The following is a 26,928-nucleotide window of genomic DNA, read 5'->3' on the forward strand; positions in this document are numbered from 1 at the left end:
CATGCATCTGACAGGATACTTTCTGGCCAGACGAGTTGACGCTTTTATGTTACCATCGCAGATCTATGACCCCGCTCCTTGCCAATGATGATGAAAGCGGCAGAGTGAGAGGCGAAGTTTGGTCGGCCGAAGGCTCGGCCTGGTGTCACTGTCAGTATGGCAGCAAAAATTTCCCTGACAATGCCATTGCGAGCCGGTCGCAGGAAATCACAATTGCGACGACTTGCTGGAACTAGCACTTATTAGGAAACCGTCCGAGGATTTCTTTCTGGTAGCAACTTCAAGTTATTTCGATTTCGCACACATTTAGGACTTTATCGCATCCATCTTGACAGCAGTAGGATCCTTGGATGTTGTGTCACCAAATTTTGCTTCCCAACCGTTGCGTGCGAGATACTGCTTCCACGCTTCATCCTCATCTTCCAATCGTGTGCTCACATCTGGGATAACGAACCAAGCAATCAGCGCATCGAGCACCGCAAAACTTGATCCGATTAGGAACGTGGCTTGGTGCAAAAGTTGTAGTACAAAATCTCCAGCAACCATTGGCGACGCTCATAGCAAAATGGCGAAACTTGCAGGGTTGAGTCCTTTCTTACAATATTAAGGAACGAGTCCATATATGATTGTTTCGGCTGCAAGAAACGAGGTCAAGGAGCAGGGATTCACATGGATTAAAGCATTAAAGTTCAGACCTTACATACGCCAAGCATACTCCATGCATCGAGAAGTATACATAAATTGAGCCAAACGTCCATGGGACTCATCGACCTACTGACGGCTCTTCCAAAGAGCCATTCTTCCATCATGCAAACGGCTTTGATTCTGACGCCAGGCATCAGCGCTGCTCGCCTGGCTCTGCCATAGATTGGTCTGGCGTCTTTGGCCCTCGCGGTTCTCGAAAAGATTGGCATCAGCAGCTCTCGAGTAGCAGATGAAACAATACTTACGTCGCCAAAATACCCTGGCTTCATGGGATTGTAGTTATTCGGCACGTAGTTTGAGGGTTTGTAATCGGATCCTTTGGGATCGGTCCACTTACGATAGTCGCTCATGGTATCGGTTATTCCTGCAGGTGACGTTGCGCTGTTGATTCTTGACAGTTGAGATTCTGTGTGTCGTTGCGATTCGCGTAGTGGTTTGTGTGCGGACCGTACGCATCGAGAGCAATGTTCTGAACGCTCTTAAGAACCTCAACTTCGCTGTATTCACCAAGCGCAAGAGTGTACTGACGGCGCGAATCGCCTATCGATGACTGCCAGGGTGAGGCGAATGATGCAAAGTGCCACCGCGCGGCATTCTACACGAACGGCTCCCGCAAACCTCGCCTCAAGGTAATGGCCGCTTGCAGAAGCTTTGACCCAATCGAGAAGCTCGTCACTATGCCGTCGAAAGCATGTTCCACAGGTCGTCAATTCAGAGAAGTGGCACGAACCTTGCCACGTTGCTGTCCCATGCACTCTGCAAATGCAGACCCGCAATCATGGTGAGGTAAGGAAATGGCGAGAACGGCGTATGCCTCAGGGTTGACTGATCCTGAACTCAGAGCGCGGTCCAAGTGAGATAGCAATAGCTAACCAGACCAGCTAGCATGACCGAGGCGCCGGCCATCAACGAATCCAGGTTATCGCCGCGAGAGACTCCCTTCCACCAGTGTACTCCCAAATCTCGTCGTTGGTCGACGGCATGATGAGTCAGGTCCAGAAGCGCCATAGCTATGGCGTATAATACCAGCATCGCGGCCACGAATCTGATCTTGAACGCAAGCGCGAGGCCGTACTTGGAGAGAGCCAAGGCCAGATAATGCGTCGCCGCCCAGACTATCAGCAGTCCCGTGGTCAGCCAGCAGCACAGAAGTACATTACATGCTGTAGACGTATGCCCAGTCGAAGTGCATATTTTGTGAAAGCAATACGGGCAGCTTTCGTTCTTCCTTCCTAGAAGCCAGCTCGCCAAACAAACTCGGCAGAAGACATGGTTGCAAGCAATCTGGACCGGATCTTCTGGATCATCCCTGCAAATGATGCACTCGACGTTCGGTTCAGGATGCGTTGGAGCCTTGAGGGATGTGAGTAAGGCATCAGCGTCAGGCAGTTGTGTGGCCGTTTCCTCGCGATCGGTCGCGATGTATGCCGTGAACGCCGTAGAGAGGGCGAAAACGGCAGAAATAACGAGCAGGCGAGGCCATGGTGAAGGCAGAGCGGTCAGAAAAGCAGGTGTAGCGTGCGATGCCATGAGCACAGAGTTGCTTCACCAAGACGGGTGCTGGAGTCAGTTGTAAAGCGCAGAGCAGGAGACGCGCGCAGGCGTGGGTAAGGGGAGGTGAGAGACCATCTGGTCTTCTTGACTAGCGTACTTACTGTGCATACAGCACTACGGCAGCCAGATAGCCAGATGGAGATGTATGCTCCAAAAGTAAAGTCATGCTTGTGGGGTGTCGGACAGTGAGGAGGAGGTGACGATTGTGCCAAGAAGTCGCGTCAACTTCGCGACGCCTTTGAGTTTGCTCCCCAGCCGAGGGCCCAATCTTGATGCAATTCTCGTTGGCTCTTCTCGTTGCACACATGAATCGCAGTGTGAAGTCTACATCTGCCCACCGATTATCGATACAGCAGCTGTCACGAGATTGTCCCCGTACACCCGAAAAAGATACATATCTAAGACCGACACGGCACACGCGACGCGCGCAACCCATTCCCCCTCCTAGATCTGTGTCAACCACATCTGAAAGCGTCCAGACCAAGCAGAACGACGTGCTGAGACGACGACCAGCACTAGGCATGCTTGTCAGACGGGAATATGTTGTGGCAAAGCAAGTATCGCAGGATGGGTGCAGAAGGCGGTAAGAGCAATGTTGGCGGCTTGATGTCGAGGTAACACCGTGAAAAGATTACGAAGCGGTAGGCGTGATGCACCTGCATCTTCTGACGAGGTTCACGTGTAGAACACAGGTCAAGGGCTGCGTACAGAGCGTGAGCCAGGAAGGCACTGCTGCGGCATTACGTCTCCATCATCCAGCTCTACTCTTTGGACACCAGTGACCACGCCGACGGGAATAGGGCTTCCAATCTTCTGCGCCGTGGCCTCGCTTCCATCCCTTGACTTCCATGCTGATGTGGTCTTCCTTCCTTCTCGGGTGTTGACTGGCTCCGATGCCATGGCTATACGCTGAGAGTGACAGGCGCCCCTTTGGAAATGCATTATGCAGCTAAGACTTGCAGCTTCTGTACTGCCAGCTCATCATCAAGCGGGGCTGTCCATGCACAGGCGTGTCCACTCCCAAGCATGACTGCATTTACGAGCCTGTCGGTGGTCTTCCACATCACTCGCATGGCCATCGGAACAAAGTTCGCTTCTCTGAGCACGTTGATTGTGTGCATTAGACAGTCCGGCACGCTGGGAATTGGTTGAAGAGAAGAGTATTGCAGCGACCGTGACAAACTATGCTTATGAAGAAGCAGCTGTGCTCCTGGCACTAATATGGAGCTTATCTCGACCGCATCCGTAGCTATGACTCCGTGGACACGCACACTATTCACGACAGCAACAATTGTACGCCGCCTGAGACAATCGCCTTTAACTAGGACGCTATGAATCGAAGATGGTGTGGACGGGGCAACCTGCAGGTTGAAGAGCTCGGCTTATCTGTCTCGGATCTCGAAGCCTTTCCGGTGTGAGCAGAGCTGTGAGGTTCTGCAACCCAAGCTGGCCGATCTGATTGGGCGAACGGGCATGGCTGTTCTCATGCTCACCATCCCCTTAACCGCCTCCGTAGTTAACTCCGATGAACTGAAGTGGAGTAAAATCTGCTGTTTTGCCGACGAACGCCGAACAGCGACGAGTTAATGAACAATGTGCCATTTGCAATGCTATCATGCTTCATCGAAAGCGTCACAGTTGCAAGCATTGCCAGAAGATATCCAACGCCAGCCTCGAACAGCATTCCCGAGACATGTGCTTGGCTGCCTCCAGCTATGCATGCTCTGCAGACTGCATCCTTCGCGTGCTTCGCACCATTGTCCAAGAGCTATCCGCAAGGCAACGACAACAACCAACAGCTATCTGCAAGGCAACGACACCCAAAAGTGGTATAGTACAGCCAAGCCAATCCGGGCGGCCTCTCGATTGGCTTGCATTGTTCCCTACGTGACTGTTGCGCGGATGGCTTTCGCGCCGACGGAGCTCCGCCCTTTCCTGGTACCATTCGATTCTACATGCACTAGGGCGACGTTGCCTTGTGAAGGCAAACCTGCTAATGTGTATCTAGAGCGTCTTGTGGCACCGAGGAAGACTTCTTTAGAGTCGTTCGTGACTCCTCTTTTCACTCCTCTACCTCTTCTGTTCGTCGATCTTTCCCGCTGACAGGATTTGTGAGACTAGGCTAGCCAGCCATCATTGAAATCTTTGCCTGTGCTAATATCCAACCGAGATTATCTTGTGACAATACTTGTCTGCCATGGTAGGACAAGGCATGCCAGAGGCGGCCGGCTGGTCGAACCATGACCAATTTGATGTCGGCGACTGGTCAGATCATCATCCGCGGACTGAAATCCGAGAACCTACTCAACAAGCCAAGAATAAGAATGGCAAGAACAAGAACGACAAGAATTCTTCAGTCGAGACCAGGTATGAAGGCTTCTATCTGGAAAGGGCAGAGCCACTAGCTGGTGAGCGACCAAGCTGGGCACGAGTCGGTCGGCGCACAATGCCTTTTGATGATGCTAAGCTTGCCGAGATCTCACGCAAGCACAGAGTGTACAGGAACATTGGCCCAGCGAAAGCATTCTCTGCTTTGAGTTCCTCGCAGCAAGGTGTCGTTGGAAGACTCATAGCCGACCGCCAGGCAAATGAGAAGAACAAGGATGCGGAATGGGTGCTGGAATATGTCAAGCCAACCATCGAAAAGGATTACTGGAAGCGCGTGACGAGGTGTACCAAGATTGCAGTCATCATCAGACGTCAGCAGAGGAATGGTTCTTCGAAAGACGCTCAGGGTTATGCAAAAGGTACCACGACATATGCAGCCGGCGAAATCATCGACCTCGCCGATCCTCTTCCCCAAAAGAGAGAAGAGAAAGGCGACAAGAAGGCAAAGAAGCACAGTAAACAGCAAGATATCCATGACATCGACGATATTGGTCCTATGTCAGACCCGTTTGCTTCGCTGGGGCGCGATCACATCATTGATGTTCCTCCTAATATGCCCGGTCAAGGAGGACACCATGGAAATCAGCAACACCCACCTATGCAAGCGTTTGGACCACCTCCAGGCGCCATACCGGTGGATGCTCCATTTCCGCCTCCAATATTTCCTCACGAACAGCACCCACGTCCTCACTCGGGTCATGGAGCTAATCCATTTCAACCGCATCGAGAATTCGATACACCTGATCTTTATGAGGAGCACCGCGGCGGCTTTGGACCTGACTTTGGTCGCAACCCTCGCCTGCAGGCTCGCACGCCAGTACACATAGAGGATGAGGGCCGCCGCTCACGCTCAAGGGCTCGTTCGGCCTCGCGACGTCGCGATGAAGACTTCCGACGCCAGCAACAATTGGAGCGAGAGATCGAGGACCAGCGCGAGGAAGACAGACAGCAACGTGAAGAGGATCGCCGCCAGCAACGCGCTAATCAACGCCGTATTGAGACCAAGATGGACGAGCTCGGGGCCAGATTTGAAGATCTCGAAGTCCAGAATACTCACAACAAAGTCAATGCTTGGCACAACCGTGACTCTTCCAGTGAAGAATCATATCGCGAAAGACGCGACCGAAGAGACTTCTGGGGAGACGACGACACAAGAGCTTCGTTCACTCCACCTTCGAGCCCCGGACGCAGCGAGATCTATCCCAGCGGTAGTCTTGGCGGGAGACGACCGATCAAGGAGTACCGCGACATCAGAGGCTATCCGCAGGAGCGTCGCCGCTCTGCTGGGTATCGGGATACACAAACATTTATCGAGCCCCACCGGAATCGCAGGAACAACATTGACTTGCCACCAAGAGCTCCTTCTCCAGGCCGATACATGCGACGACCTCCTTTGATTCATGCTGCGACTTTTGATGACTACCCTCGCGAGCCTGTTGCGCAGCGTTTATTACCAGAGTTTGAGAACCAGGAGTTTCCTCGAGCGCAATTCGGAGGTGGGAGGGATAGAGATAGGCGCAGAGGTGATCGCGTGTATGACAGAGTGACTAGAAGAAATACTGTCGACTACAGTCGACCACGCCGGAATGATGATGGATTTGCGGAACGTGGTGGGATGCGTCGTGATCAAATCTTTCGATAGCTGTTCGGCGACGAATTGGAATATTCAGCTTCTTCGTGAAATCATTTCACCATGTCGTCCCATCCTCCATGCACTTTCCAATCTGTCCTTTTAATCCATCAATTCCACAGTCATGTCCACGAAGACACAACCTCTACTCCGCCTGGAATGATCCCTAATTACCAATAATCTCGCCGCTCCATGGCCAAGCAGTGACCTCGTCGTCGCCCAAAACCTTGTTGGAAAGGACAGTCTCGTTAGCGTGTCGAGTGCCAGGGTCAACAGTCAAGAACATGTGACCAGCCTTAACGTCCTTCTGTACCCAGACGCTATTTCCAGAGATATCGATCAACGAAGTATTGTAAGCAACACATTTCTCAAACCATGCGCCTCCGAATGTTGCCCACTCGTCATGATTAATCGGCTTCATAGCACCTAGGTAGCAAGACAATGATTAGCAAGCATTTCATTGCCGTAAGGAGAATCCTTCGGCGGTCCAGTGCGAAAACCGGAATGAATGTGTGTTGGTTTGACTTACAGGACTTGATTTGAGGATCGATGAAGTTGCCGATGAAAAACACCTTCTGCATATCGCCGAACTTGAACGTCCACGATGCATCTGCATCCGAAGAATCTGTGACACAGGTTCCCGCGAGGTACTGCACGGATAATACGAGTGCATAGTCGTTTTTCGAATTGCCCTTGTCAGAGTCCAGGATGATCGGGACGTCTTTGAACACCACAGCCTTGAAGCCTTCCTCCTTTCCCGAACCCCAGTGGAAGAATTCGATGGGTGGGATTCGGCCCTTTTGCGCAGGTGCCGACTGATGCGCGCTTGTACCTGAGGCGTTCAGACTTTGGAAAAATTTTGCTGCTTTGTCCGCAATGGGGTTGTCTTCGATCAGAGGCTGTGGGACGTCCGGGCTGCGCGGGTTGTTGCACTCGACCAGTTTGTCGTGACCCTGTCCGAATCCGACGGGTAGATAATCCGTGGGGAGAGGCTTCGGCCAAGGTTTTCCTGGTGTAGGCTTGACGTTGGATAGCTTTGCTTGAAACTGTATGCACTCATCATTAAACGTGTTTCCACCCATCGGCGGTTTTTTCTGTGAACCCTCGGTCTGCTCATAGCAGGCCTTAGAGATCTTCTCGCCCATGAATTTTTTGACAAACTGATCCTCATTGAAGTACTGGAAGTCGACTGTTCCCTGGTACTCGCTCTTACATGCTTCCTTGAGGTACTGCACAGATAGGGCTAGAGCGTAGCCTTTGTCGCTCAGAATTTCCTCAAAGACATAGTATCGGACGCCTTTTAGTCCGTCTTGCTCGAACTTGTTGTAGACAAAGTCTCGATCAGGTTCGACATAAGAGGTCACAGCCACTTTCTCATCATGCAAGGTGGAGTAGAAAGATTTTGCTGCTTCTGTGATCTGTGCAGGATGCACTTTCCCCAGAGAAATAGGATCGGTCGTGTGGCATATTGCCTCGGTCTTGATGACAGATGCAGTAGATGGTACGAAGGTGACTCCAGCGTCGTTGCCGGCAGCGGTTCCTGAAGAAGTCGAAGTGATTCCCATGGGATGCTGCTGGAAATACTGTCCCAAAAAGCTCACTATCAGACTTTCATCTTCTGAAGCTATTGCTGGTTGAGAAGAGACCACACAGATGGGAGTCAGAGTTTTGGCCTCGACAACGCTAGAGCTGCCCGATGCAGTTGGAGAGGACGGGTCGCGGTCCCCAAATTCGTCCAGAACAGCCTGCGCATCTGCCGCAGCAATGTCCGCCGGAATTTCTAGCATTGTACCTATGGGCTGATTGCATTGAATCGCCAGAGTGATCCCATCCTTGATAATGTGTACTCCAAATGTTTGAGCGTAGGTGACATTTTCTCCGATCTGTGAGAGCGTCGGATCTCCCTGCACCACATCAAACCCAAGAGGCATGAAGCCATTGCCAGTGACCAGCTGTATCAGCTCCTCATCCGCCGCCGGCTCCCAGCATCCTAGGCTAGGTCCATCTTCGGTGCTCCATCCTGGGCAAAACTTTCGCACAATCGCCCTGATGCCGTCTCGCAGAGCGACCCCAATAGGAACTGATACTGTGCCATTTGGTCGTGCGGTTGCTGTGGCTGTAGCCGATGGGAAACCTTTGCTGGTGGAGGTGGATCTGAAAGTGGTTGTCGATCCAGCAGACGTGCTCGTAACCGTGCTTGACACGGTCGTCACGGTCAAATACTGGTTTTCCGGCACAGTGAAGGTCTCTATGCACTTTCTGTGGGTTTTCTGCGAACAAGGCTTAGGGTTGCAAAGCGAGTAAGTGAAGGACGTGACACCAGCGCTGCATTCCGAAGTGATGGTGGTGCCGCTGATAGTCGTGGTAAAAAAGTTATCAGCACGAGCAACATGGTGTATAGGTGCGGGAGTAATGAATGCAGACGGAACTGTCCCTTCCAAGATAGCGGTTTTGGGTACGCCACTCAAAGTGCTTTGCGGTGTGATGGCGGTAAGCGTGGAAGGTTCGCCGGCAGGAATACATTGAACGGCTCCGAGGCTAGCAGCGAGCAGCAAGAGGCCTGAGAGACTCCGCCGAGGGAGCTTCATGGCTACGGCCAGGCCGGGCCAACTTGAGAAAGGCGATACGATATGCTTCGATGGAATTATAACCAGCCCTCCGAGGTTTTCGTCTCGGTACGATAGATAATTCTTGATGTGCGGCTGGTATAGCCCAGTGTGCTTCGAGCTGATCCGAATCAGAGTTTGGCGTTTTGAATGCGAGGTAGTCCGAAATGTTGCGTATGTCTGAAGTATAGATGTTCGAGGTGGTTATTGGCTAAGAATGGTTGCGATGAGTGCAAGGTTAATATCAATCGCAGTGGAACCTGATGCACGTGTTCGCCTCTGCATGTGAAGCATAGGACACAAGGCAAGGCGTTCATAGCATATGCCATGTCAGCTCTATATCACATGCAAGTCTCAGTCACAGGAAGCCTCACTAAGAGATTGGGCGGCCGCTGATAGAAGCATCATCGTCTCAACATCAATAATCTCTGCTCGCTGACATAGCCACACCCCTCGCGCATTGGTGCTGAATTTTGTGTCTGAAGTCTTTCGCTGAGAACTCGGGTCAGGTCCCGGCATGAACACGTTGGCGGCCTGATCAATGCGACCAAAGCGTGAGACAACCTTGGTGAAGCATGTCTCTACGGACGATTCCAAGGTCACGTCGCAGGATTCATCGGCCACTTCGCCTTAGGCTTGATCTCGAGCAGTGGTTGCTTTGTGTCGTTCAATCCAGCTGGGTTGACATCGCCTAGGGCAATCGTTGTGCATCCTCGCTTGAAAAAGAGTTAACCCGATGTTCGGGCAATACCTGACATGGGTCATTCTTCAGCTCTATTCCGACTGCACATTCACGTGTGGAACAAGTGAACAAGATTGGAATGCTCGAGGACGGAACAGGTGGCGTAGATGGGTTTACAGCCATTACTTATACCTTCGAGGGGAGCATCGGAGAGGGCAATACGTTGTTTACGCGGAACCTGACGGGAGAGCTGCCGAGAGGTGATGGCATTCCCGATGATCTCCTGACTGTGTGTTGTCGCCCTCCACGCTCCTTCATTCGCGCTCTGGCGTTTGTGCACGTTTGCTCCAGGTACCGGAAGTCTTCGAAATTGGGCGCTGAGAACGTTTGTGTCCAGCACAGGCTCGGGCGGCATACTGCTCGTGCCAGCAGCCACAGACCGTGATGCTGCTCCCTTGGCGTCGTTCGTTTATGGCAGTTGTCTCGCCTGCTGCATATTTCTTCACCCGCCCATAACGAGAGCAAGTTCGTCTCTTGCACTCCCGCCTCCTGAAGCAGTCCACATGCGCCTCATTCGCAACATCTTTCAGTCCGCCGCTGACTCGTCAGAAACCATTCGTGTCCTTGTATCGTCGGATATTCTCCAATAAGTCGAAGTCGATATCGCGGATGGCGCCAACAATAGCCTGAAGCTCAGGTTGTATGAGTAAACGGGTATGCTCTCGGTCTCGCAGAGGTTCGCTCCATTGTGCATGGAACCATTCGAGAGCGTGGTGCTAGTTGATGAGAGTCGTTGGTGTATCTCGGTACATCTCAGACCTCCCTGACCGGGTCCTGGACGGAGCTCCATACATACCAGAGGCTCAATGCAGACTTTGTACTGCAATTTTTGCCCCTACAAATTGTTTTTAATATATCTTTTTATCTAGAGGACTTATAGCTAAGCAATATAAGACAAAGATACTCTAATCTAGGTCTATTTTTAGAAAAAGTTAAAATTTCTAGTCGTTACCTACTAAATTAATAAGCTATATAGCCTAAAACTCTAAGTTAGACGTTTTAGGATTTAAGCGTTTTTTTAAGCCTTAGTATACTATTTTTATTAATCTAAAGTCTAGGTCTTATAGCCTTACTTTATAAGACTCTATATTAAGGTTTCTATCTTAATATAGCTACTATTAGTAATATAATCTAGAAAAGAATACTATAAAAACTTAAATTGTTCTATAAGAAGGGTATATTAGCAGATAGATAGGGTAGTAGTAGGTATAGGTAGTATTCGATAAGAAGCTAGGAGGAGAGGGAGGAAGGCAGGCAAGTTAGCCTATTACTAAGCGCCAAGCCCTGCCTAAGGCACTAAGACCCTAGCTTTACTTAGCCTAGTTATATGCTAATTACGTATAGCCTCTTTAGCCCTAATACACGCTTCCCTTCTAAAGGCCGCGCCCTCGTAGCCTATCTATATTCTACGACCTCTATTGCCGCTAACTTAGCAAGTCTAATAAGCTGCTTAGCCCGCGCTAAATTAAACACTTAACTACCTAATTATATAACTATGTCAAACCTTACCTCTAAACAACACAATATACAACTCTAACTGCGCTATCTCTATATATAATAAACTATAAAGTAATATATATCTATAAGAATTAAAGGCCTTCGACTAATTATAATACGAGCGCGTCTTCCCTACTATAATAGGTAGACGTACGAGGTATTATAGCACTGCCTCCGTTCTAAGTAATATCGTATCGAGTTCTTTGCGTCTACTCTTAAAAGACCTAGCAATGTCCGCTTCCGAGGGTTGTTCTTATTATTACGAGGGCTATTATTTACTATCGTAGTTTTACTAGCCTAAATTAGTTAGGTTTAGTAGCCTTTAAGTGTCAACTAATTATATCTTTTCAAAAAACTTAGTTCTTCTAGTTTCTATAGGTAAAGGCTATTATAAGTGCAATAGTTAAGGTTCGCCTCGCTTAAAGGATCGGAAAGATCGAGGAGTAACCTATTATCCGCAAGATCGACCCCGGCTAGCTTAGCTCTATAGTTTTTGCCCTTAGTTAGTTAGTCTATTAGTCTACTTAATCTTTTAAGCGGCTTAAAGCTTTAACTTAGCCTTAAAGTTTTAATTAAAGTTTTGATTAAAGGTGCCTTAGGCTCGTAGTATAGGTAAGGTTGTCTTTATAAGTATAGTAGCAATAGTAGGTAATGTTTGACAATAGCGGCGCTAGTCGTCTTAGCGCTAACTTTACCTTCTTTTAATTTTCTTCTTTAACTAATAACAACTCGGTAATACCGTTACTAACATAGCCGCGCCGGCCGCGCTATTACAAGCGCGACGCCGTCCTCGCCGATCGCTTAGGCCTCGAGGCCTTAACAGAATAAAGGATTAAGAGGGGGACCTAAATACTAGAAGAAGGGCCTTATAGGGCGCATTAGTAAAGAGGTAGAGTCCTTAAAAGAGCAGGCAATTAGTTAACGCGTCGTAGCGCGCCTAATATAGTCTTATTGTCCTTTGTTGCTAACAATTGCTTGTCTCTAATTAGTTAGCTAATAGCACCCTAGGGGTAGTATTATTCCTAGGCGACATTATAGGCCCTTAGCCTTCTTCTTGTTCTTTACACTAGTCTAATACTTATCTAATAACTTAGCTATATCCTTAAAGGAATCTTTAGCTTCCTACGAGTCCTATTTAGGTAGATAGCCTTGCTGTCTTAGTAGGTACTCCTTCTTGCCTTGCCTAGTCTAATGCTTTAGTATGCGCTCTATAGACTATAGTTCTTTACTATTAGCTAAGACTTCTTCTAACTCGGTAGGCGCTTTATCGCCTTTACGCTAGTAGTATAGTTTAAGGAGGGATATATAGAAGGTGTTATAGATAGTATAATAAAATAGAAGCTATAACTAATAGGCCTATATACCCTTAGCCTCTCGAATGCGGAATAGGCTAATGTATCTTAGTGCGAGCTTAGGCCTTGTTTTGCTATTAGGTAATAGGTATTTACGGATACGGAGGTTCTTAGTACTTAGCATAACTATGTCGCCTTGTTTAAAGGTTATTAGTATATAGCGCTTATCGTAGTAGGTCTTTTAGTACTCTTAAGCCCTTGTTAGCTTCTTAGCTATCTTAGCATAGATTTCTCGCATCTTTTAGACACGTTCTATTGCCGCTAGTGTTTCTAGTACTTAACGCGCTTCCCTTTCCTTACGCTCGGCCTCGAGCGAGGTAAATAGATCTTATAGTAGGGCAGCGTTTTGGCCTATTATAGCTATATATAGTAAAACTTTAGTAGATAAGTATACGCTATTATTGTATACGAATTCTGCAGGCTATAGGAGGTTAACCTAATCCTCGGGGTTCTTATTAATATAGCTACGCAGGTACTACTACAGGGTAGTATTCTGCCTCTCTGTTTAACCGTTAGTCTATAGATAGAAGGCTATTAATAGCCGATGCTTTAGTCTTAGCTGCAAGCAAATCTCGCTCTAATAGTAAGATGTTAGTGTCGATCTACGATCGGACACGATCCCCTCGGGAGTTCCCTAATAGGTGTAGAAGATGTCGGTCTATAGCGCCTCTACTATATTAATAGTAGTCTAATCCTTGCGCGCCGGGATGTATCGAGCGCCTTTAGTAAATCGATCTACTACAATAAGGATAGCATTATATACATCCTTGCTACCCCTACGCCTAGTAGGTAGAAGGCCTATAATAAAGTCTATTATTAGCTTAGCAAATAGCTTCTTTAGAATAGGGAGCGAAGATAACTCGCCGAACGGCAAGTGCTTCGGTGCTTTAACTCGCTAGTATACTATATAGGTTTATATATACTCCTTTATATACCGTTTACTATTTAGCTAGTAGTATGTACGCAATAGTAACTCGTGCGACCTCTCTATACTATAGTAACTAGCGAGTTTACTATTATAGTGCCTTTTTAAAAGCTCTTATCTAATCGATTGTTTAGCGGGGATATAGTATCTGCCCTTAAACTTTAAGTAACCTTTGTCGTCGATCGACTAATTGTTGTTACTCTTACTAGATCGAGTCGTTCGCCTACTTACAAGCTTATTAATACGTTCGATAGCAAAGGCGTCCCTCTGCTAAGCCCGTAATAGCTTATCTATAAACGATTGACTATCCCTATTTGTAAGGTTATTTAACAGTACCCTTGCTATTAAACGAGGTACGTATTATATACATCTAATAGCACTAGCAGCCGGAACTACTATAACCTCTTCTGCAGTGCTATCGCTATATAGACTATTACTATAGATAGCAATGTCCTTAATCGAGTTATTATAGCTCGAGCGATCTACGTCCTTTCTTTTAATATATGCTAGAAGAACGACAACTCCGCTATAGTATTTGTTGCCGCCGCGGGGTCCGGAAGTCCGCTTATCCTACGCTTGCTTATTAACAATACAGGCTATAGCAATCTTATACTATAGGGTTAGAAACAAAGAATTAATATATTAGGTCTCGCTATCGTAATTAGGTCGCCTCGATAGGCTATTAGTAGGGTTGCTTACGCCTAGCTAATATAATATATTAAAATCAAACCCGGCGAGGTAGACGGCCTATCTAGCCTATCGACCTATAACCCTAGTAACCTTAGTAATACTACGGAGGTTGTTATAGTCTATATAGACCTAAATAGTATACTATACACTATCGAGATAGTGCCTCTAATGCTTAAAGGCCTCGATAATAGCTAGGAGCTCTTGCTCGTAGGTCTCGTAGCGACGCTCTATATCGATTATCTTTCGTAAAAAGAAGGCAATCGGGTGCTAATAGGTATTATTAGCCTGTTATAACATAATAGCTAATATAGCGAACTGTAAAGCGTTAGTCTCAATTCGGATCTGCTTGCTTAGTACGAAATAGTGCAATAAGGGGACTTTAGTAAAGCGTTGCTTTAGACCGTTAAAAGCGGCTTATGTCTTGTTAGTCTATCTAAACTCTCTAGATAGATTAGCCTTGGTTTTAATAAGCTTAGTTAGTAGCATTACATGCCTCGAATAACCCTTAATAAACCGACGGTAGAAGTTAGCAAAACCTAGGAACGATTAGAGCTCCTTAATAGACGTAGGAATAGGCTATTTAGTAATTGTTTTAATTTAGTTAGGGTTAGCCTTAATACCCTCGGTTAATACGAGGAAGCTAAGGAAGGACACCTCTTTAGCAGTAAAGGTGTATTTAGAAGGCTTGTAATATAGGCTATAGGCCCGTAGGCGGTCGAGGACTTTGCGTACTGTAGCCTAGTGCTCTATAATGTTAGGTAAATAGGTATAGACTAGGATGTTATCTAGGTAAACTATATAGAGATAGTCTAATAGGCCCGAAAGGGCCCGATTAATATAGGACTAGAATATTGTAGGGGCATTAGCTAAGCCGAATAGTATAACTAAGTACTCGAAATAGCTATAGCGAGTGCGGAAGGCCGTTTTCTATTCGTCGCCCTTACGAATGCAAATACGATAGTACGCATCCTTAATGTCTAGTATAGTATAGAAGTAGGCCCTAGAAAGGCGATCGAGGGTCTTATTAATAAGAGGGAGTAGACAGCGGTCTTTAATAGTAACAGTATTAAGTCTACGGTAATTAACGCATAACCGTAGGCTACTATCCTTCTTTAGAACAAACAGGATTGGTGCACTAGCAGGGCTGTTACTATACCGAATACGACTATTAGCTAGGTTTTCCTCTAGGTACTTACGCAATATAGCAAGCTCTCGCTTACTAAGGTTGTAGAGGGGGCTAAAAGGAACCTCCTTGCCCTCTATAATATCAATCTTATAATCCGTCTCTTTAAATATAGGCAATGTCGATGCTAGGTAGTATTTAAACACATTAATGTAGGTCTCTCGGATAGGCTCTAGTATACGAGCAAGCTAATTAGGGTCTATACTATCTAGGGGCATAGGTTTATCGTTATTACTACCGAGTAGGTCGGTAGTCGGGTTAGCTAAGGCAGGTGTTAGGTTGCTAATAAACAGGACCCTAATATCGTTAGAGCACTCGCTAACATTAATATATTTAATGTCCTCTTTCCTAGCGATTCTAAATCGCTATTGTTAACTGCCTAAGTCTATAACTATAGCATAGTACTTAAGAATAGGGTTGCTAATAACAATGTCGGATAGAAGGCTATCTATATCTACTACGTAGGTAGTGAAATCTAGCAAGCGCTCGTTGCCGAGGTTATCTCTTAGAACTATATAAATATAGTAGGCTCTATAGGTTAAGTGCCGAGCGTTATTAAACCAAGCAAGGACTAGCATATTAGTCCTAGGCAATTGTCGGAGGTCTAATTGCTTAGCTAAGCGATAGTTAATAAGGGCGCTAACTGAATTTCCGGGGTCTAGTATAACCTTTGCCTTATAGTTAGTATCGTACCTAGATATAAGACAGGTACGTATAATAGCTAGCACAATGTCGATAGTCTTACGCCGCACGAGGCTAACAGTTAGTACGGCGCTTACTCTTTTTTCGAAGGTTAGCCTATAGGGGTAGCGTTAGCCGCTAAGAGGTGCTTTCGGTATTTAGCGGAAGTACGGTTAATTCGGGCTTAGTCCTTAGGTTTGTCGCATTAGCCTAGTAGATAGCTAGTACTATTACAATTGAAGCACTTTAATCCGGTTAGTAGACTGCCGTAGCTGTTGTTGCTATTGTTAGCCGAGCGGTTAGCATTATAGGGATACGAGCCCCTTCTACGGCCTCTATCGCGGCCTCCTCTATATAGCCGGCGGCTACGGCCTCTTCTACGGTTATTGTTACTATTCCTATTATTAGCATTGTTGTTATAGTAGGAACCTTAGTTTCTTCCGCGGCTACTACGATTGCCGCGGTTAGTACTAGCTAGCCGGATCCTCGATTCTAGTCGTTATTAGAGCTAGATAGCTCGTTCGGCTGTTTCTACTTCGACTATAAATTAAATACGTATTAGGTTAGCTTGTTCGAATACACGGCGACGGTCTAATTCGAGGATAAGTTCCTATCTGAGTTTTAGGCGTATTTCCGAGATCTATATAGAATTAGTCTTAGCCGGAAGGTTATCCTCGAGGGTCTTTAAATAGGCCTCGAATAAACGAGCCGATTAATTAGTCTTTTGTTTAGCTCGAAGGTACAGGTCCTAAGTATGTTATTGCCTTAGTATAGGGTTTCTAAGGGTGTCTAGTATAATGGTTTTGTAGGTTTGCTACTAAATAGCGGTCTAATTATCGAGGGAATTAAAATAGTTATCCTAGGTACGTTTTAGGTCGCTATTAATGTACTGTATCGCATAGACGACTAGTAAATAGTCGTCTAGAAGGGCCCTCGGTGCATTTCGCTAGTTAAGCTTACAATCGCGTATATAATTATTATACTGTTTGCGACTAGAGCCGTTAAACACAGTGCAGTCCTTGAGTTTAGCATCCTTCTTTTAGACTAATAGCAAGGAAGGCCCTACTGTTAGTTTGGTAGTAGCAGGGTCTTCCTAAAGGTAGCGAAGCTCGAGGAGGTTATCCTTTAGCTATTGTTCTTAACGTAGGGTAGTAAGCCTGTTTTAAGTAGCTTCTTAAAGTCTCCCTAATAGTTGAGGGCTAAAGGCTAGTTAGCTATATCGTCGATTAACAATGTTGTTAAGAATGTCGTTAATAGGCAACTCTAGGTCGTTAGGTCGTCGCCTAGAATTACAAGTTCTTCGGTAGGCCTAGTAGTAGGCTCTTTAGCAGGTACTTTAGCAGGTACCTTAGTAGGCACTTTAGTAGGTACTATGCTACTAGCGTTGTCGTTGCTAGCGCTACTAGCGGTAGCACGGTTGTTATTGCTTCGTAATAAGCCGGCTATTATAATAGGGGGTAACACTAATAATATATTATAGGCCCCTAAGATGCGGATATAGCGGAATTAGTAGATATCGGCTTAGTGCGATTAACCTAGTATAACAGGCCATACAGAAGGCCTTACTTAATAATTGGTACGGTTGTTTCGATAGAATAGTACGTATAGGTCCCGTTCTTCGGGCGCAATATAGTTAGATTAGTCTTGTTTGTAGCTATACTGCTAAAAGCTTAAAATAAGGACTATCTAGCTGCTACCCTTAAAGGGTAGATCGAACACTATATAAGAAGGGTATATTAGTAGGTAGATAGGGTAGTAGTAGGTATAGGTAGTATTCGATAAGGAGCTAGGAGGAGAGGGAGGAAGGCAGGCAAGTTAGCCTATTGCTAAGCGCCAAGCCCTACCTAAGGCACTAAGACCCTAGCTTTACTTAGCCTAGTTACATACCAATCACGTATAGCCTCTTTGGCCCTAACATGTTCTTAGATTCTATCTTATATATCTTTTTATTTAGAAGAGTTATAGCTTAGTAATATAAGACAAAATTACTTTACTCTCTATATATCTTTAGAAAATGACTAGAATTATTATAGCTATCTACTAAGATTAGCCTAAAATTCTAGAATTAAGATTTTAAGACTTTAGTATATTTTAAGCCTTAGTATACTATTTTTAGTAATCTAAAATCAAAACCTAACAGTTTTACCTAGTAAAACTTCCTATTAGAGCTTTTACTTTTATTAGTTTATAAATAGTCTTATAACTTAAGAAAGAATATTTTTTAAAATTCTAAACTTTATATTCTTAAGCTTATAATTCTTAAAAATATTCGCTTTTGGATTTTAAGACTAATAGTAGGCGTATTTAGATAAGAATCTCAATATAGATTAAAACTAGGTAAAATCTTTAGTTCTAGCTTTTAGATTACTAAAAATAGTATTATAAGGCTTAATAAATACTAAAATCTAAAAATCTTTCTTTTAGATTTTTAGGCTAATCTTAGTAGATAACTATAACAGTTTTACTTAATTCCTAAAAAAAGATAAAAAAATAGAGTATCTTTGTTTTATATTATTAAAGTATAACTCTTCTATATAAAAAGATATACTAAAGAGAACCTAGTAAGAATTCAGGTTCTAACAATATTCTTTCCTAGATTATATTACTAATAGTAGCTATACTAGAATAAAAATCTAGAACTAGATTCTTTTTAAACAAAACTATAAGACCTAGATCTTGGATTACTAAAAACAGTATACTAAGGCTTAAAAAACACTAAAATTCTAAAACGTCTAACTTAGAGTCTTAAGCTATATAGCTTATTAATTTAGGAGGAAGCGACTAAAAATTTTAATATTTTCTAAAAATATACCTAAATTAGAGTATCTTTCCTATATATTGTTTAGCTATAAGTCCTCTAGATAAAAAGATACATTAAAAACAATTTGTAGGGGCAAAGATTGTACTGTATCGCTGCGGTAAGTGCTGCATTGAGCCTCTGGTACGTATAGGCCTCCGTAGTCCTGCGCTATTCCAGAAGCAGTTTCCCGGAAAGCCAACCGAGGTGTTTGGGTGTCTGAACCCCTTTAGCCCTTCCAAGTTCTTAACATGGAACACTATCAAGTGGCTGCAACATTCAGCACATCCAGGAAGAAGATGTCAAGAGCATGACTCCCAGACAAGAATTCATCGATCAGGACGTCGAGCACCCTAGTCTTTACAACGGCAGGACGGTGTACAATGCTCGGTGTCGTAGCTGGTTCAAGGGAAACAAAGTCGATGGGGGGGGGGGGGGGGCAGTCCTTCTTTTTTCCCCCTCACTCTCTCTTAAAAAAGGTTTCAAGGCAAACAGGACATCCACTCCAGCGCCCGTAAGGTGTCAAACCTACAATTCGATATCTATCATTTGAAGGCTGGTGACGGAGCATACGTGACGCAACTTGAATCAGCTCGCGGTGGGAAATTTTAGATTTTGCTTTTCAGTCTAGTTTAAGTAAACACAACTTGAATGACCGTGAACCCCAGCGCATATTTCTCATCCCCAATTCTCAATGCTCCTCAGTTAGCATTGGGGTACACATTCTCCGGGTGGCAGCCCGAAGATGGGCTGTACAGTGGACCGGTGTTGACCTCGTGGTTTTGATTGCCATAACGGACGACATCGTGACCACGGTCTGGCGTCAATCGATCTTCGCAATTGATCTGAGCTTGTCCTCCGCTCTGGGTTGAGGATCCAGTCCAGATATCGATGTGATAATGTCCGTTCTTCCCTATTGCTTGGATTAGTCACAATCTTCCTCACGGTGAACATGAGCACTTACAATCGCTGATGCATTGAGCGCAAGTGTCCTCAAATCTCAGGTACTTCTCTGTGTAGGGATCCCAGACGATCTCGCATTTGGCAAACTCGCCTGGCGCAGTCGCCATGGTACGGGGGTCATCGTAGGTGCCGCTGCCACCAGCGGTGTAGCCACGACCGCAGTCGTAGGCGATCTGAGCGCTTGGTGGGTCATTGTCGGGGTATCCATAAAAGGTGTGTTGGACATTCTGCACCGTGGTGTAGCGCTTCTCGAGTGTCTCAGGTAGACCTTGGACAAGAGCGGTAGTGGCCAAGAGGCCCAGGGTGGCAGTGATGGAGAGCATCGTATAGAATCGTTGGAGGTTGGAATTGAGTACTAAGGCTGTAACTGTGATTGTTGATTGAGAGTGTTTAAAAAAGCAAGTGCTAAAAGCAGGAGACTGTCCCTTTATATACACGAAGTTGCAAGCCTTCGATATTGACATGTTGACGGCATGCCAACACGCACTCTCCGTGAAGCGACATCGTCTTAGGCATACCGAGACTCATTCGACTTGATGGGTAGAGATCTGCATATCGACGTGATTGAGATTCAATGGTGTTGCAACGCTGCCTGTGACGAGTTGAGCATAGCATCGTTCGGAATGGATATAATTGCGACCGTTGCTGCAGGTCCACCTTGAACATGTCGATACATCCTCAAAGCAGTACACGCATTGAGAACATTTGGACGATCTATAATAGCCATCGCATGACTATCTCAGCAAGGTAACCCGACAAGACTGCGGCCACCACTGAATAGCATGGAGCGTGCGAAAGCTGTTACACTATAACAGCTTCCTGCCTAGCACGGAATAGCTTTGCGGATAGCACGGTTTGTGTTGTTCTTGCTAGCGACCGTCGGCTGTTCGATTATTATTGGCAGATCAGGACGGACTCCTGCCTGTAAGATTTCATACGGTAGCTTGGTTGCCTGCATAAGTGGTTAATGCGTTCGCCGGGGTGAGTCAAGTAGCGTTGCTCGCAGAAATTATGAGTTGACTGCACACCTATCAATAGCATTCCACAACGTTGCATCACCTATATCATGTTAGGCCAGTCATAGATCATTAACAAACGTCGATCTGGATGGTTTCTTGACTTTCGAGTCCAAGTTCAAGCGCAGGTAGTCACATGGACAAGAAGCTGTAGTATCGTAAGGCGTCCAGCGCAGGGTACAGACTGTGTTCGAAGCTACGTAGTCTTGCCCAGCGGATCAACAAAGTACGGCAGAAATGTGACGCATAAGCTCGGTTACATGACAACACGTGTCCTCTTGGTAGGAGAAGGATTTTCACACTGTATTTTAGACTATAGAATAAGCAGAAGAGAGGCAATCAACGAAGCCATATTGAACCGCTAACAAGGCAGTATTACGTAAGTAATCCACTGCGCTATGCGTAATAGTTATAAGCCCGGAAATCCGTAGTATTAGAGACTTCTATAGCATAAGATAACAATTAGCAGTCTTAGCAGCACTAAAACAAACACTATTCAATTAAGCTTCTATAAGCGCCTACAAGATCGACATGTCGTTAATAGCTCTCTCTTTAGCTAGTCGCCTCGGAGGAACTAAATATATTACTCTTCGAGGGCCTAACGACTAGGATCGCTAGTTTAAGCAAACTAAGACACATCTCTCTAGACATAAAACCTAGATATATACTAATCCTTATACGAGTGAACTAGTAGAGCTAGCTTAGCCTATAATCCCTATACTAGACGCGGAACGTATGCTAGTTAACCCTCTTTACTAGTAAGGAGTCAAAATAGCTATAGATATCTATAGGATCTAGTTAGCGGACTTCAATCGATTTAGGTTAGTACGTAACAAGTCTATCGAATACCTAGCTACTACTATAGACGTACGCTATTATTCAGAAATTACTAATAATAACAATATAATAGTACTAACACTGCGTATTGTTCTTACGCGTCTAAAGGACAAGCTTGCTCCAAATACACAATAGCAAAGAACAATAGTTAGCAAGGAACTGGCTCGCCTAATAGGATTACGACAAGTTAAGGACCTAGAACAGTAGTGTAAGGAATAGCTTAACCTGTATAAGAAGATAAGGCGCATACAATACTTAGAACTAGATAACCTAGTAGTCTATCTCTATACAGCAGTTACGAATATAGATGAAACCTACGGAAAGGGACTCTATATAATGCATTAGGCCTCGCCTAACACTAATCACTTCCTCTAACTAATTAATATAGTACGAGAATATGCCCGCAATATGCTAGGAGCCTCTACTAAGAAAGGGTCATTATTTAGCATTATCTACGAGGAAATAGGTAAAGCTAATGCTACTTCTCCCTAAGCTAATGCCGCTCTACAAGCAGCTAAAGACAATAACAATAAGAACAAGAACCGTAGCAGCAGCCGTACACCGAAGACGTACGCTAAGGTAACTAGCGTTAGTAAGAAGAAGGCATATAAGAACCGAGGCAAATGCAACGTAGTGAACTATCGCCTTCGTAACTAGGTTAAAGAGAAGGATAAGGACAACAAGTAGAAGGCTAAGCTAAAGTACTTTGAAAGCTACCTGCGTAAGAACAAGAGCTTCTGTCTAAGGCAGGCCAAGTTCTTTAAGGACCTACTAGCTATCAAAATTGCTTAAGAACACTATAGATTAGAGAGCAGCAATAGCGAGGATTCTATACCGGACAAGCTCTCCCTTGCCTGCTTCTTCTACGCTAATATACTATTATTTGCCGGAGCAGTCGGGCCTACTGCCTACCTTAGTATAGCAGCGTCAATAGAGTAGAATCCGTTTAATAGCCTAATATATAATAGTAGCTCAAACTGCAACATTATTAACTATCCTAGTCGCTTCAATTTTACACTACTTCTATTACTAGCCTCCTTAACTGTAGCAACTAGTACTAGTTATAACAAGGTAGTAGCTATCGGAATAGCATCCTTTACGGTTACAGCTGTTAGTAGCAAGCCCCTATAGATTAAACTAAGGGAATGCCTTTACATCCCTAACTTCTATACTAATATTGTAGGAGGTGCCTTCTTCTTCTAGCGTAGATTTAAGCACTAAGAAATCGATAACACCCTCTACAGCCTATAACACAAGCTACTAGTTAAGTTTATTAGACTAACCTAAGGAATGCCCTACTTCGACATTGTTAGTAAAGTAGATGAAACACTACTACTAACTAAGTAGCTAGTCGACTTAGATAATAAGCCGCTTAAGTACCTATTCTAACTATCTTAGTTAACAACAAACCTATTAGCCTACGCAACAGCTCGTCGCTCCGCACGCCTATTACTACTAAGAACGCTCACACTTAAGCAAATACATAAGGTATTTAGATATCTAGGTGCTAAGAGAGCAGAAGAGCTAGTTAATAGGGTTAATAGAATAAAGAGGGATTATACATATAATAATGAGGTACTAAGAACACTATTGTGCCCTACATATACACAAGCAAAGGGCAAGAAGCTCATTTCTAGGAGGCTAAGGCACTATAATGTATCGATACTAACTCTATATAGACACATTGCAGCCGACCTAATACAGCTGGACCTAGCCTATAACGGGGATTAGTACATCTTCTACGCCTACGACCTAAATACTAGACTTCACTTTATATAGACAATTAGTAATCGCTAGGAATTAACACTCCTTTAGTGCTAGAACTAGTTAGCTACCTTCGTACGCAGCATTAGTAGAGACATTATCTGTTTGTCGTCTAATAATAAAGGAGGCATATTAGGCTTTCGGTTTCGATCCTATTTACGCAATAACTACACCACTTAGAGGCCAACAGCGCTATACATATCAGAATAGGACCTAGCTAAACGAGTAGGCCGTACTATTATTAAGGTAGCTCGAGCCTTAATAATATACGCTAGGTTCCTATATAACCTATAGCTAGAAGCAGTCCTTGTAGCAACCTTCCTAGCTAACAGATTACTAAGATTACGCACCGCCGACCTACTAATGCGCACACTATATAAGATAGGTACTAGCTATAAACCAAATGTAGCCTATATCTACTAGTTTGGAGTAAGAGCATATCTAGTAATCTACGGCACAGAGACAACTAATAGCAAAAGGAAGGCTATACTACCGAATACTATAAAAGTAGCCTTACGCACCTATATTAGTTACCTATGTAGATATAAAGGACACTCTATCTATAGGATATAGGTGCCCTTACGAATAATAGTGCTACGAACAAGAGACGTTGTATTTGACGAGACTAAGTTCTATAACGGCTACAATAACGACCTAGGCGTTGTTATAAATAACTAAGAGCTTGCAGAAGAATACAGTGATCTCGAAGAAGCACAAGCACTAGCCTCGGAGCATTAATTTGATAAACTTCGAGAAGCATACGACACACCTCTAGACCTTGTTAGGTTTAGAGCTAAGGGGGTAGATACACTAATAGGTCCTAGTCGACTTATAATAGTTAACCCTATAGGGCTAGCAGATAAGCCTGTTAGATAAGATCTACCTTAACAACTACTAGCACTAGCTAAGACAGCACTAGCTGAGATTCAGCCTATATAAGTGCTATAGAAACAAGACTTTCTAATTAATCTACGCGAAGCACTATAGCCGCGTAATAACGTGCTAGATAGTTTAGTAGAACTAACTATCAACTAGCAACCTAAGAACGATACTAGCAATAAAGACCCTACTAACAATGTAGACGCACTAGGTTATACAGATAATATAGACTTCAACTTGCTACGTGCTAAACTAGCTAAATTGCTAATGCCAATTAAAGCCGCTAATGTATCTTATCGTTACTTACCAAATATAGGAGGTCCGCATTATCGAGTTAACAACCTAAACAAACGACAGCGAGTAGCGGCCATCTACCGAGCCGGCCGTTACTATATTAGCGACTGAGAACAAGCGAGAAACCTCCTTCTATTTAGCAACCTGTATATAGCAGTAGAGCACGAAGCTAGGTTAATATACGGCAATAGTAATAGCGAGCAAGCCGATATCAATCTACTACTACTTCTTCCTTATAATAAAGGCGATCCGACCCTCGTACCGAAAGTGTTAGAATTGCTAAAAGAACTACGAAACTAGCGCCAAGTTATAAAGAGCCATTTTAAAGAGCATTAGATACACGCTGTAAGAGTTGAGTTTAATAAGGCACTTAGAATAGGGACATTTAAATAGGTAGACATCGCTATACTAGACAAGCCTAACCTTCTGCCTCTTACCTAGGTATTCAAATACAAGAGTAATGCGAATAGACGACTAGTAAAGTTTAAAGCAAGAGTCTATGCAAGAGGGGACCTTTAGAAAGGAACATACCTAGACACCTATGCCTCAACACTTGCAGCAAGGGTATTTAGGGCCCTAATAGCAATCGCTGCTAAGTTTGACCTAGAGGCTAAGCAGATGGATGTAGTAAATGCTTTCCTTAACGCTACACTGCCCTACATACTATATCTGAAGCTACTAGAAGGTTTTAAACAGAAGGGCAAGGTGCTGCGTTTGCTTTAGGCACTATATAGTCTTTAGGAGTCACTAAGGCTATAGTATAATCACTTTACTACCACCCTCGAGAACAAGCTCGGAATGCAACCTATCGATAATGTAGACTGCCTTTACACTAATCCAAACAAGCACGTGTTTATCTTCTTTTATGTAGATAATATAGTGCTGTTATACCACCGTTAATATAGGTAGAAAGCAATAGACCTTAAGCAGAAGCTAATAAAGGAATATGAACTTAATAACCTAGGAAAGCTCTTATAGTTTCTCGGTATTAAAGTTATACGTAACAGGAAGAACAGAAAGCTATAGTTGTTATAGAAAGCATATGCTAAGAAGATAGGTTAACGCTATAGGATTGATCCTGATAATAGTAGGCGAGCAGAGGCACTACTGCTAACTAGATACGAGCTATATAAGAAAGCAACAGACAAAGAGACTCGCTATATAGACTTATTAGCAGTACTAGCATACTAAAGTCGTGTAGGTTTACTCAACTTCGTAGCGGTTCAAACCCGGCCGGATATAGCCAAAACGGTCTCTATGCTGTTAAAAGCCCTTTAGAATCTACGGCAAGAAGACATAGCCGCTGCCAATTAGTGTATCAAATACCTACTATAGACAAAGGACCTATGCCTAGAATACAACGCTAGTGGACTAGCAATTACCGCTTATTTAAGCTAATAGCTTCAACTTTATAAATTCTACGGAGCTTCTAACGCCTCCTATAGCGACTATAAGGATACGAGATAGTCGTTAGAAGGATGGTTATTTAGCCTATTTAATAGACTAGTCGATTAGAAGGCAGCACGACAATTAACCGTCACCAAATCTACGACTAAGGCTAAACTACTAGCCGCCTTATATGTAGGCTTAGAACTGATCTAGTAGAAGCGTTTCTTTAACAACATTAGCCTTACCTTAGATAGCACTCCTGTGCTATACTATAACAATATACAGACTATCCGCATTATTAAAGCTAATGCTAGCAAACTAGATACGAAGCTCCGTTATATAGACATTTACTAGTGCTAGCTAAGGCAAGAACATAAGGCTAGAAGGATTTAATGTAAATACCTTGCAATATAGGACATGCTAGCCGATAGACTAACAAAGCTCTATAGCCTATAGAACTAGAAGAGGTTTATTAAACAGCTAAGACTGACTAAACTAACACTAGCACTAGGGGATATATAAAGAGGCAACTCTTCCTTTAACAACCTCTTCCTCTTTAGCAATACAAAGACAACTCTATATAATAGGTAGTAGTAGCCCCCCCCCTATTCGCTACTAATTGTAACTAAGTCGATTGAGCATACCTTTATCGAGTAGCGCTAGCAAAAGTGTCTAATACGATAACGACGACTAATTAGAACAAAGGATACAACCTTACCTTCTAATATAGACTAAACGAATAGTATAGGAAACCTTACTTTGCGGGGTACGTTACTATCGCCTATATTATTACTTCGAACGTTACTTCTACTAACTAATAACAAGTCTGCGGCGATTGTATTAGTGCTAGTAATAATAGTAAAGTAGTCTTAGCTAAGGGTAGCGTCCTTAGTTAAGTTACCTATCCTAATTTATTAAACCTGTTTAACTAATGCATATCTTACTTAATCCTTTATCTAATTAAATAGACGCTACCTATACGATTAATATAATAACCGATAGTAATAATATAACGGGCTTAGTTCAGCTAAACTAA

At 44.3% G+C, this 26,928-nt stretch overlaps 6 protein-coding genes across 6 annotated transcripts; 2 read left to right on the plus strand and 4 right to left on the minus strand.

Moving 5' to 3' along the window:
• Window positions 1–306: 306 nt before the first annotated feature.
• Window positions 307–2,235, minus strand: MYCFIDRAFT_81952 (uncharacterized protein; the record flags this gene model as incomplete). Its single annotated transcript, XM_007924626.1, has 7 exons — window positions 307–506; window positions 776–897; window positions 951–968; window positions 1,043–1,069; window positions 1,234–1,380; window positions 1,436–1,461; window positions 1,579–2,235. The coding sequence occupies 7 exons, from the start codon at window positions 2,233–2,235 to the stop codon at window positions 307–309; spliced, it is 1,197 nt and encodes a 398-aa protein (XP_007922817.1).
• Window positions 2,236–4,161: 1,926 nt separating this feature from the next.
• MYCFIDRAFT_171826 (uncharacterized protein) lies at window positions 4,162–6,289 on the plus strand (the record flags this gene model as incomplete). The annotated part of the gene is made up of 4 exons (XM_007925231.1): window positions 4,162–4,237; window positions 4,270–4,340; window positions 4,386–4,437; window positions 4,470–6,289. The coding sequence occupies 4 exons, from the start codon at window positions 4,162–4,164 to the stop codon at window positions 6,287–6,289; spliced, it is 2,019 nt and encodes a 672-aa protein (XP_007923422.1).
• A 154-nt stretch (window positions 6,290–6,443) lies between these two features.
• On the minus strand, window positions 6,444–8,865 carry MYCFIDRAFT_194175 (uncharacterized protein; the record flags this gene model as incomplete). Its single annotated transcript, XM_007925232.1, has 2 exons — window positions 6,444–6,703; window positions 6,807–8,865. The coding sequence occupies 2 exons, from the start codon at window positions 8,863–8,865 to the stop codon at window positions 6,444–6,446; spliced, it is 2,319 nt and encodes a 772-aa protein (XP_007923423.1).
• A 617-nt stretch (window positions 8,866–9,482) lies between these two features.
• Window positions 9,483–9,980, minus strand: MYCFIDRAFT_81955 (uncharacterized protein; the record flags this gene model as incomplete). Its single annotated transcript, XM_007924627.1, has 2 exons — window positions 9,483–9,574; window positions 9,758–9,980. 2 exons carry the CDS (start codon window positions 9,978–9,980, stop codon window positions 9,483–9,485), a joined length of 315 nt encoding a protein of 104 aa, XP_007922818.1.
• Window positions 9,981–19,451: 9,471 nt separating this feature from the next.
• Window positions 19,452–20,036, minus strand: MYCFIDRAFT_39450 (uncharacterized protein; the record flags this gene model as incomplete). Its single annotated transcript, XM_007924203.1, has 2 exons — window positions 19,452–19,663; window positions 19,703–20,036. The coding sequence occupies 2 exons, from the start codon at window positions 20,034–20,036 to the stop codon at window positions 19,452–19,454; spliced, it is 546 nt and encodes a 181-aa protein (XP_007922394.1).
• A 213-nt stretch (window positions 20,037–20,249) lies between these two features.
• Window positions 20,250–21,094, plus strand: MYCFIDRAFT_171828 (uncharacterized protein; the record flags this gene model as incomplete). The annotated part of the gene is made up of 10 exons (XM_007925233.1): window positions 20,250–20,290; window positions 20,321–20,329; window positions 20,365–20,460; window positions 20,495–20,513; window positions 20,587–20,637; window positions 20,675–20,694; window positions 20,720–20,762; window positions 20,787–20,860; window positions 20,884–21,032; window positions 21,078–21,094. The coding sequence occupies 10 exons, from the start codon at window positions 20,250–20,252 to the stop codon at window positions 21,092–21,094; spliced, it is 519 nt and encodes a 172-aa protein (XP_007923424.1).
• Between the last annotated feature and the right edge of the window lie 5,834 nt (window positions 21,095–26,928).

Source organism: Pseudocercospora fijiensis (genome assembly GCF_000340215.1).
Source record: "Pseudocercospora fijiensis CIRAD86 unplaced genomic scaffold MYCFIscaffold_2, whole genome shotgun sequence".
Taxonomy (NCBI): domain Eukaryota; kingdom Fungi; phylum Ascomycota; class Dothideomycetes; order Mycosphaerellales; family Mycosphaerellaceae; genus Pseudocercospora; species Pseudocercospora fijiensis.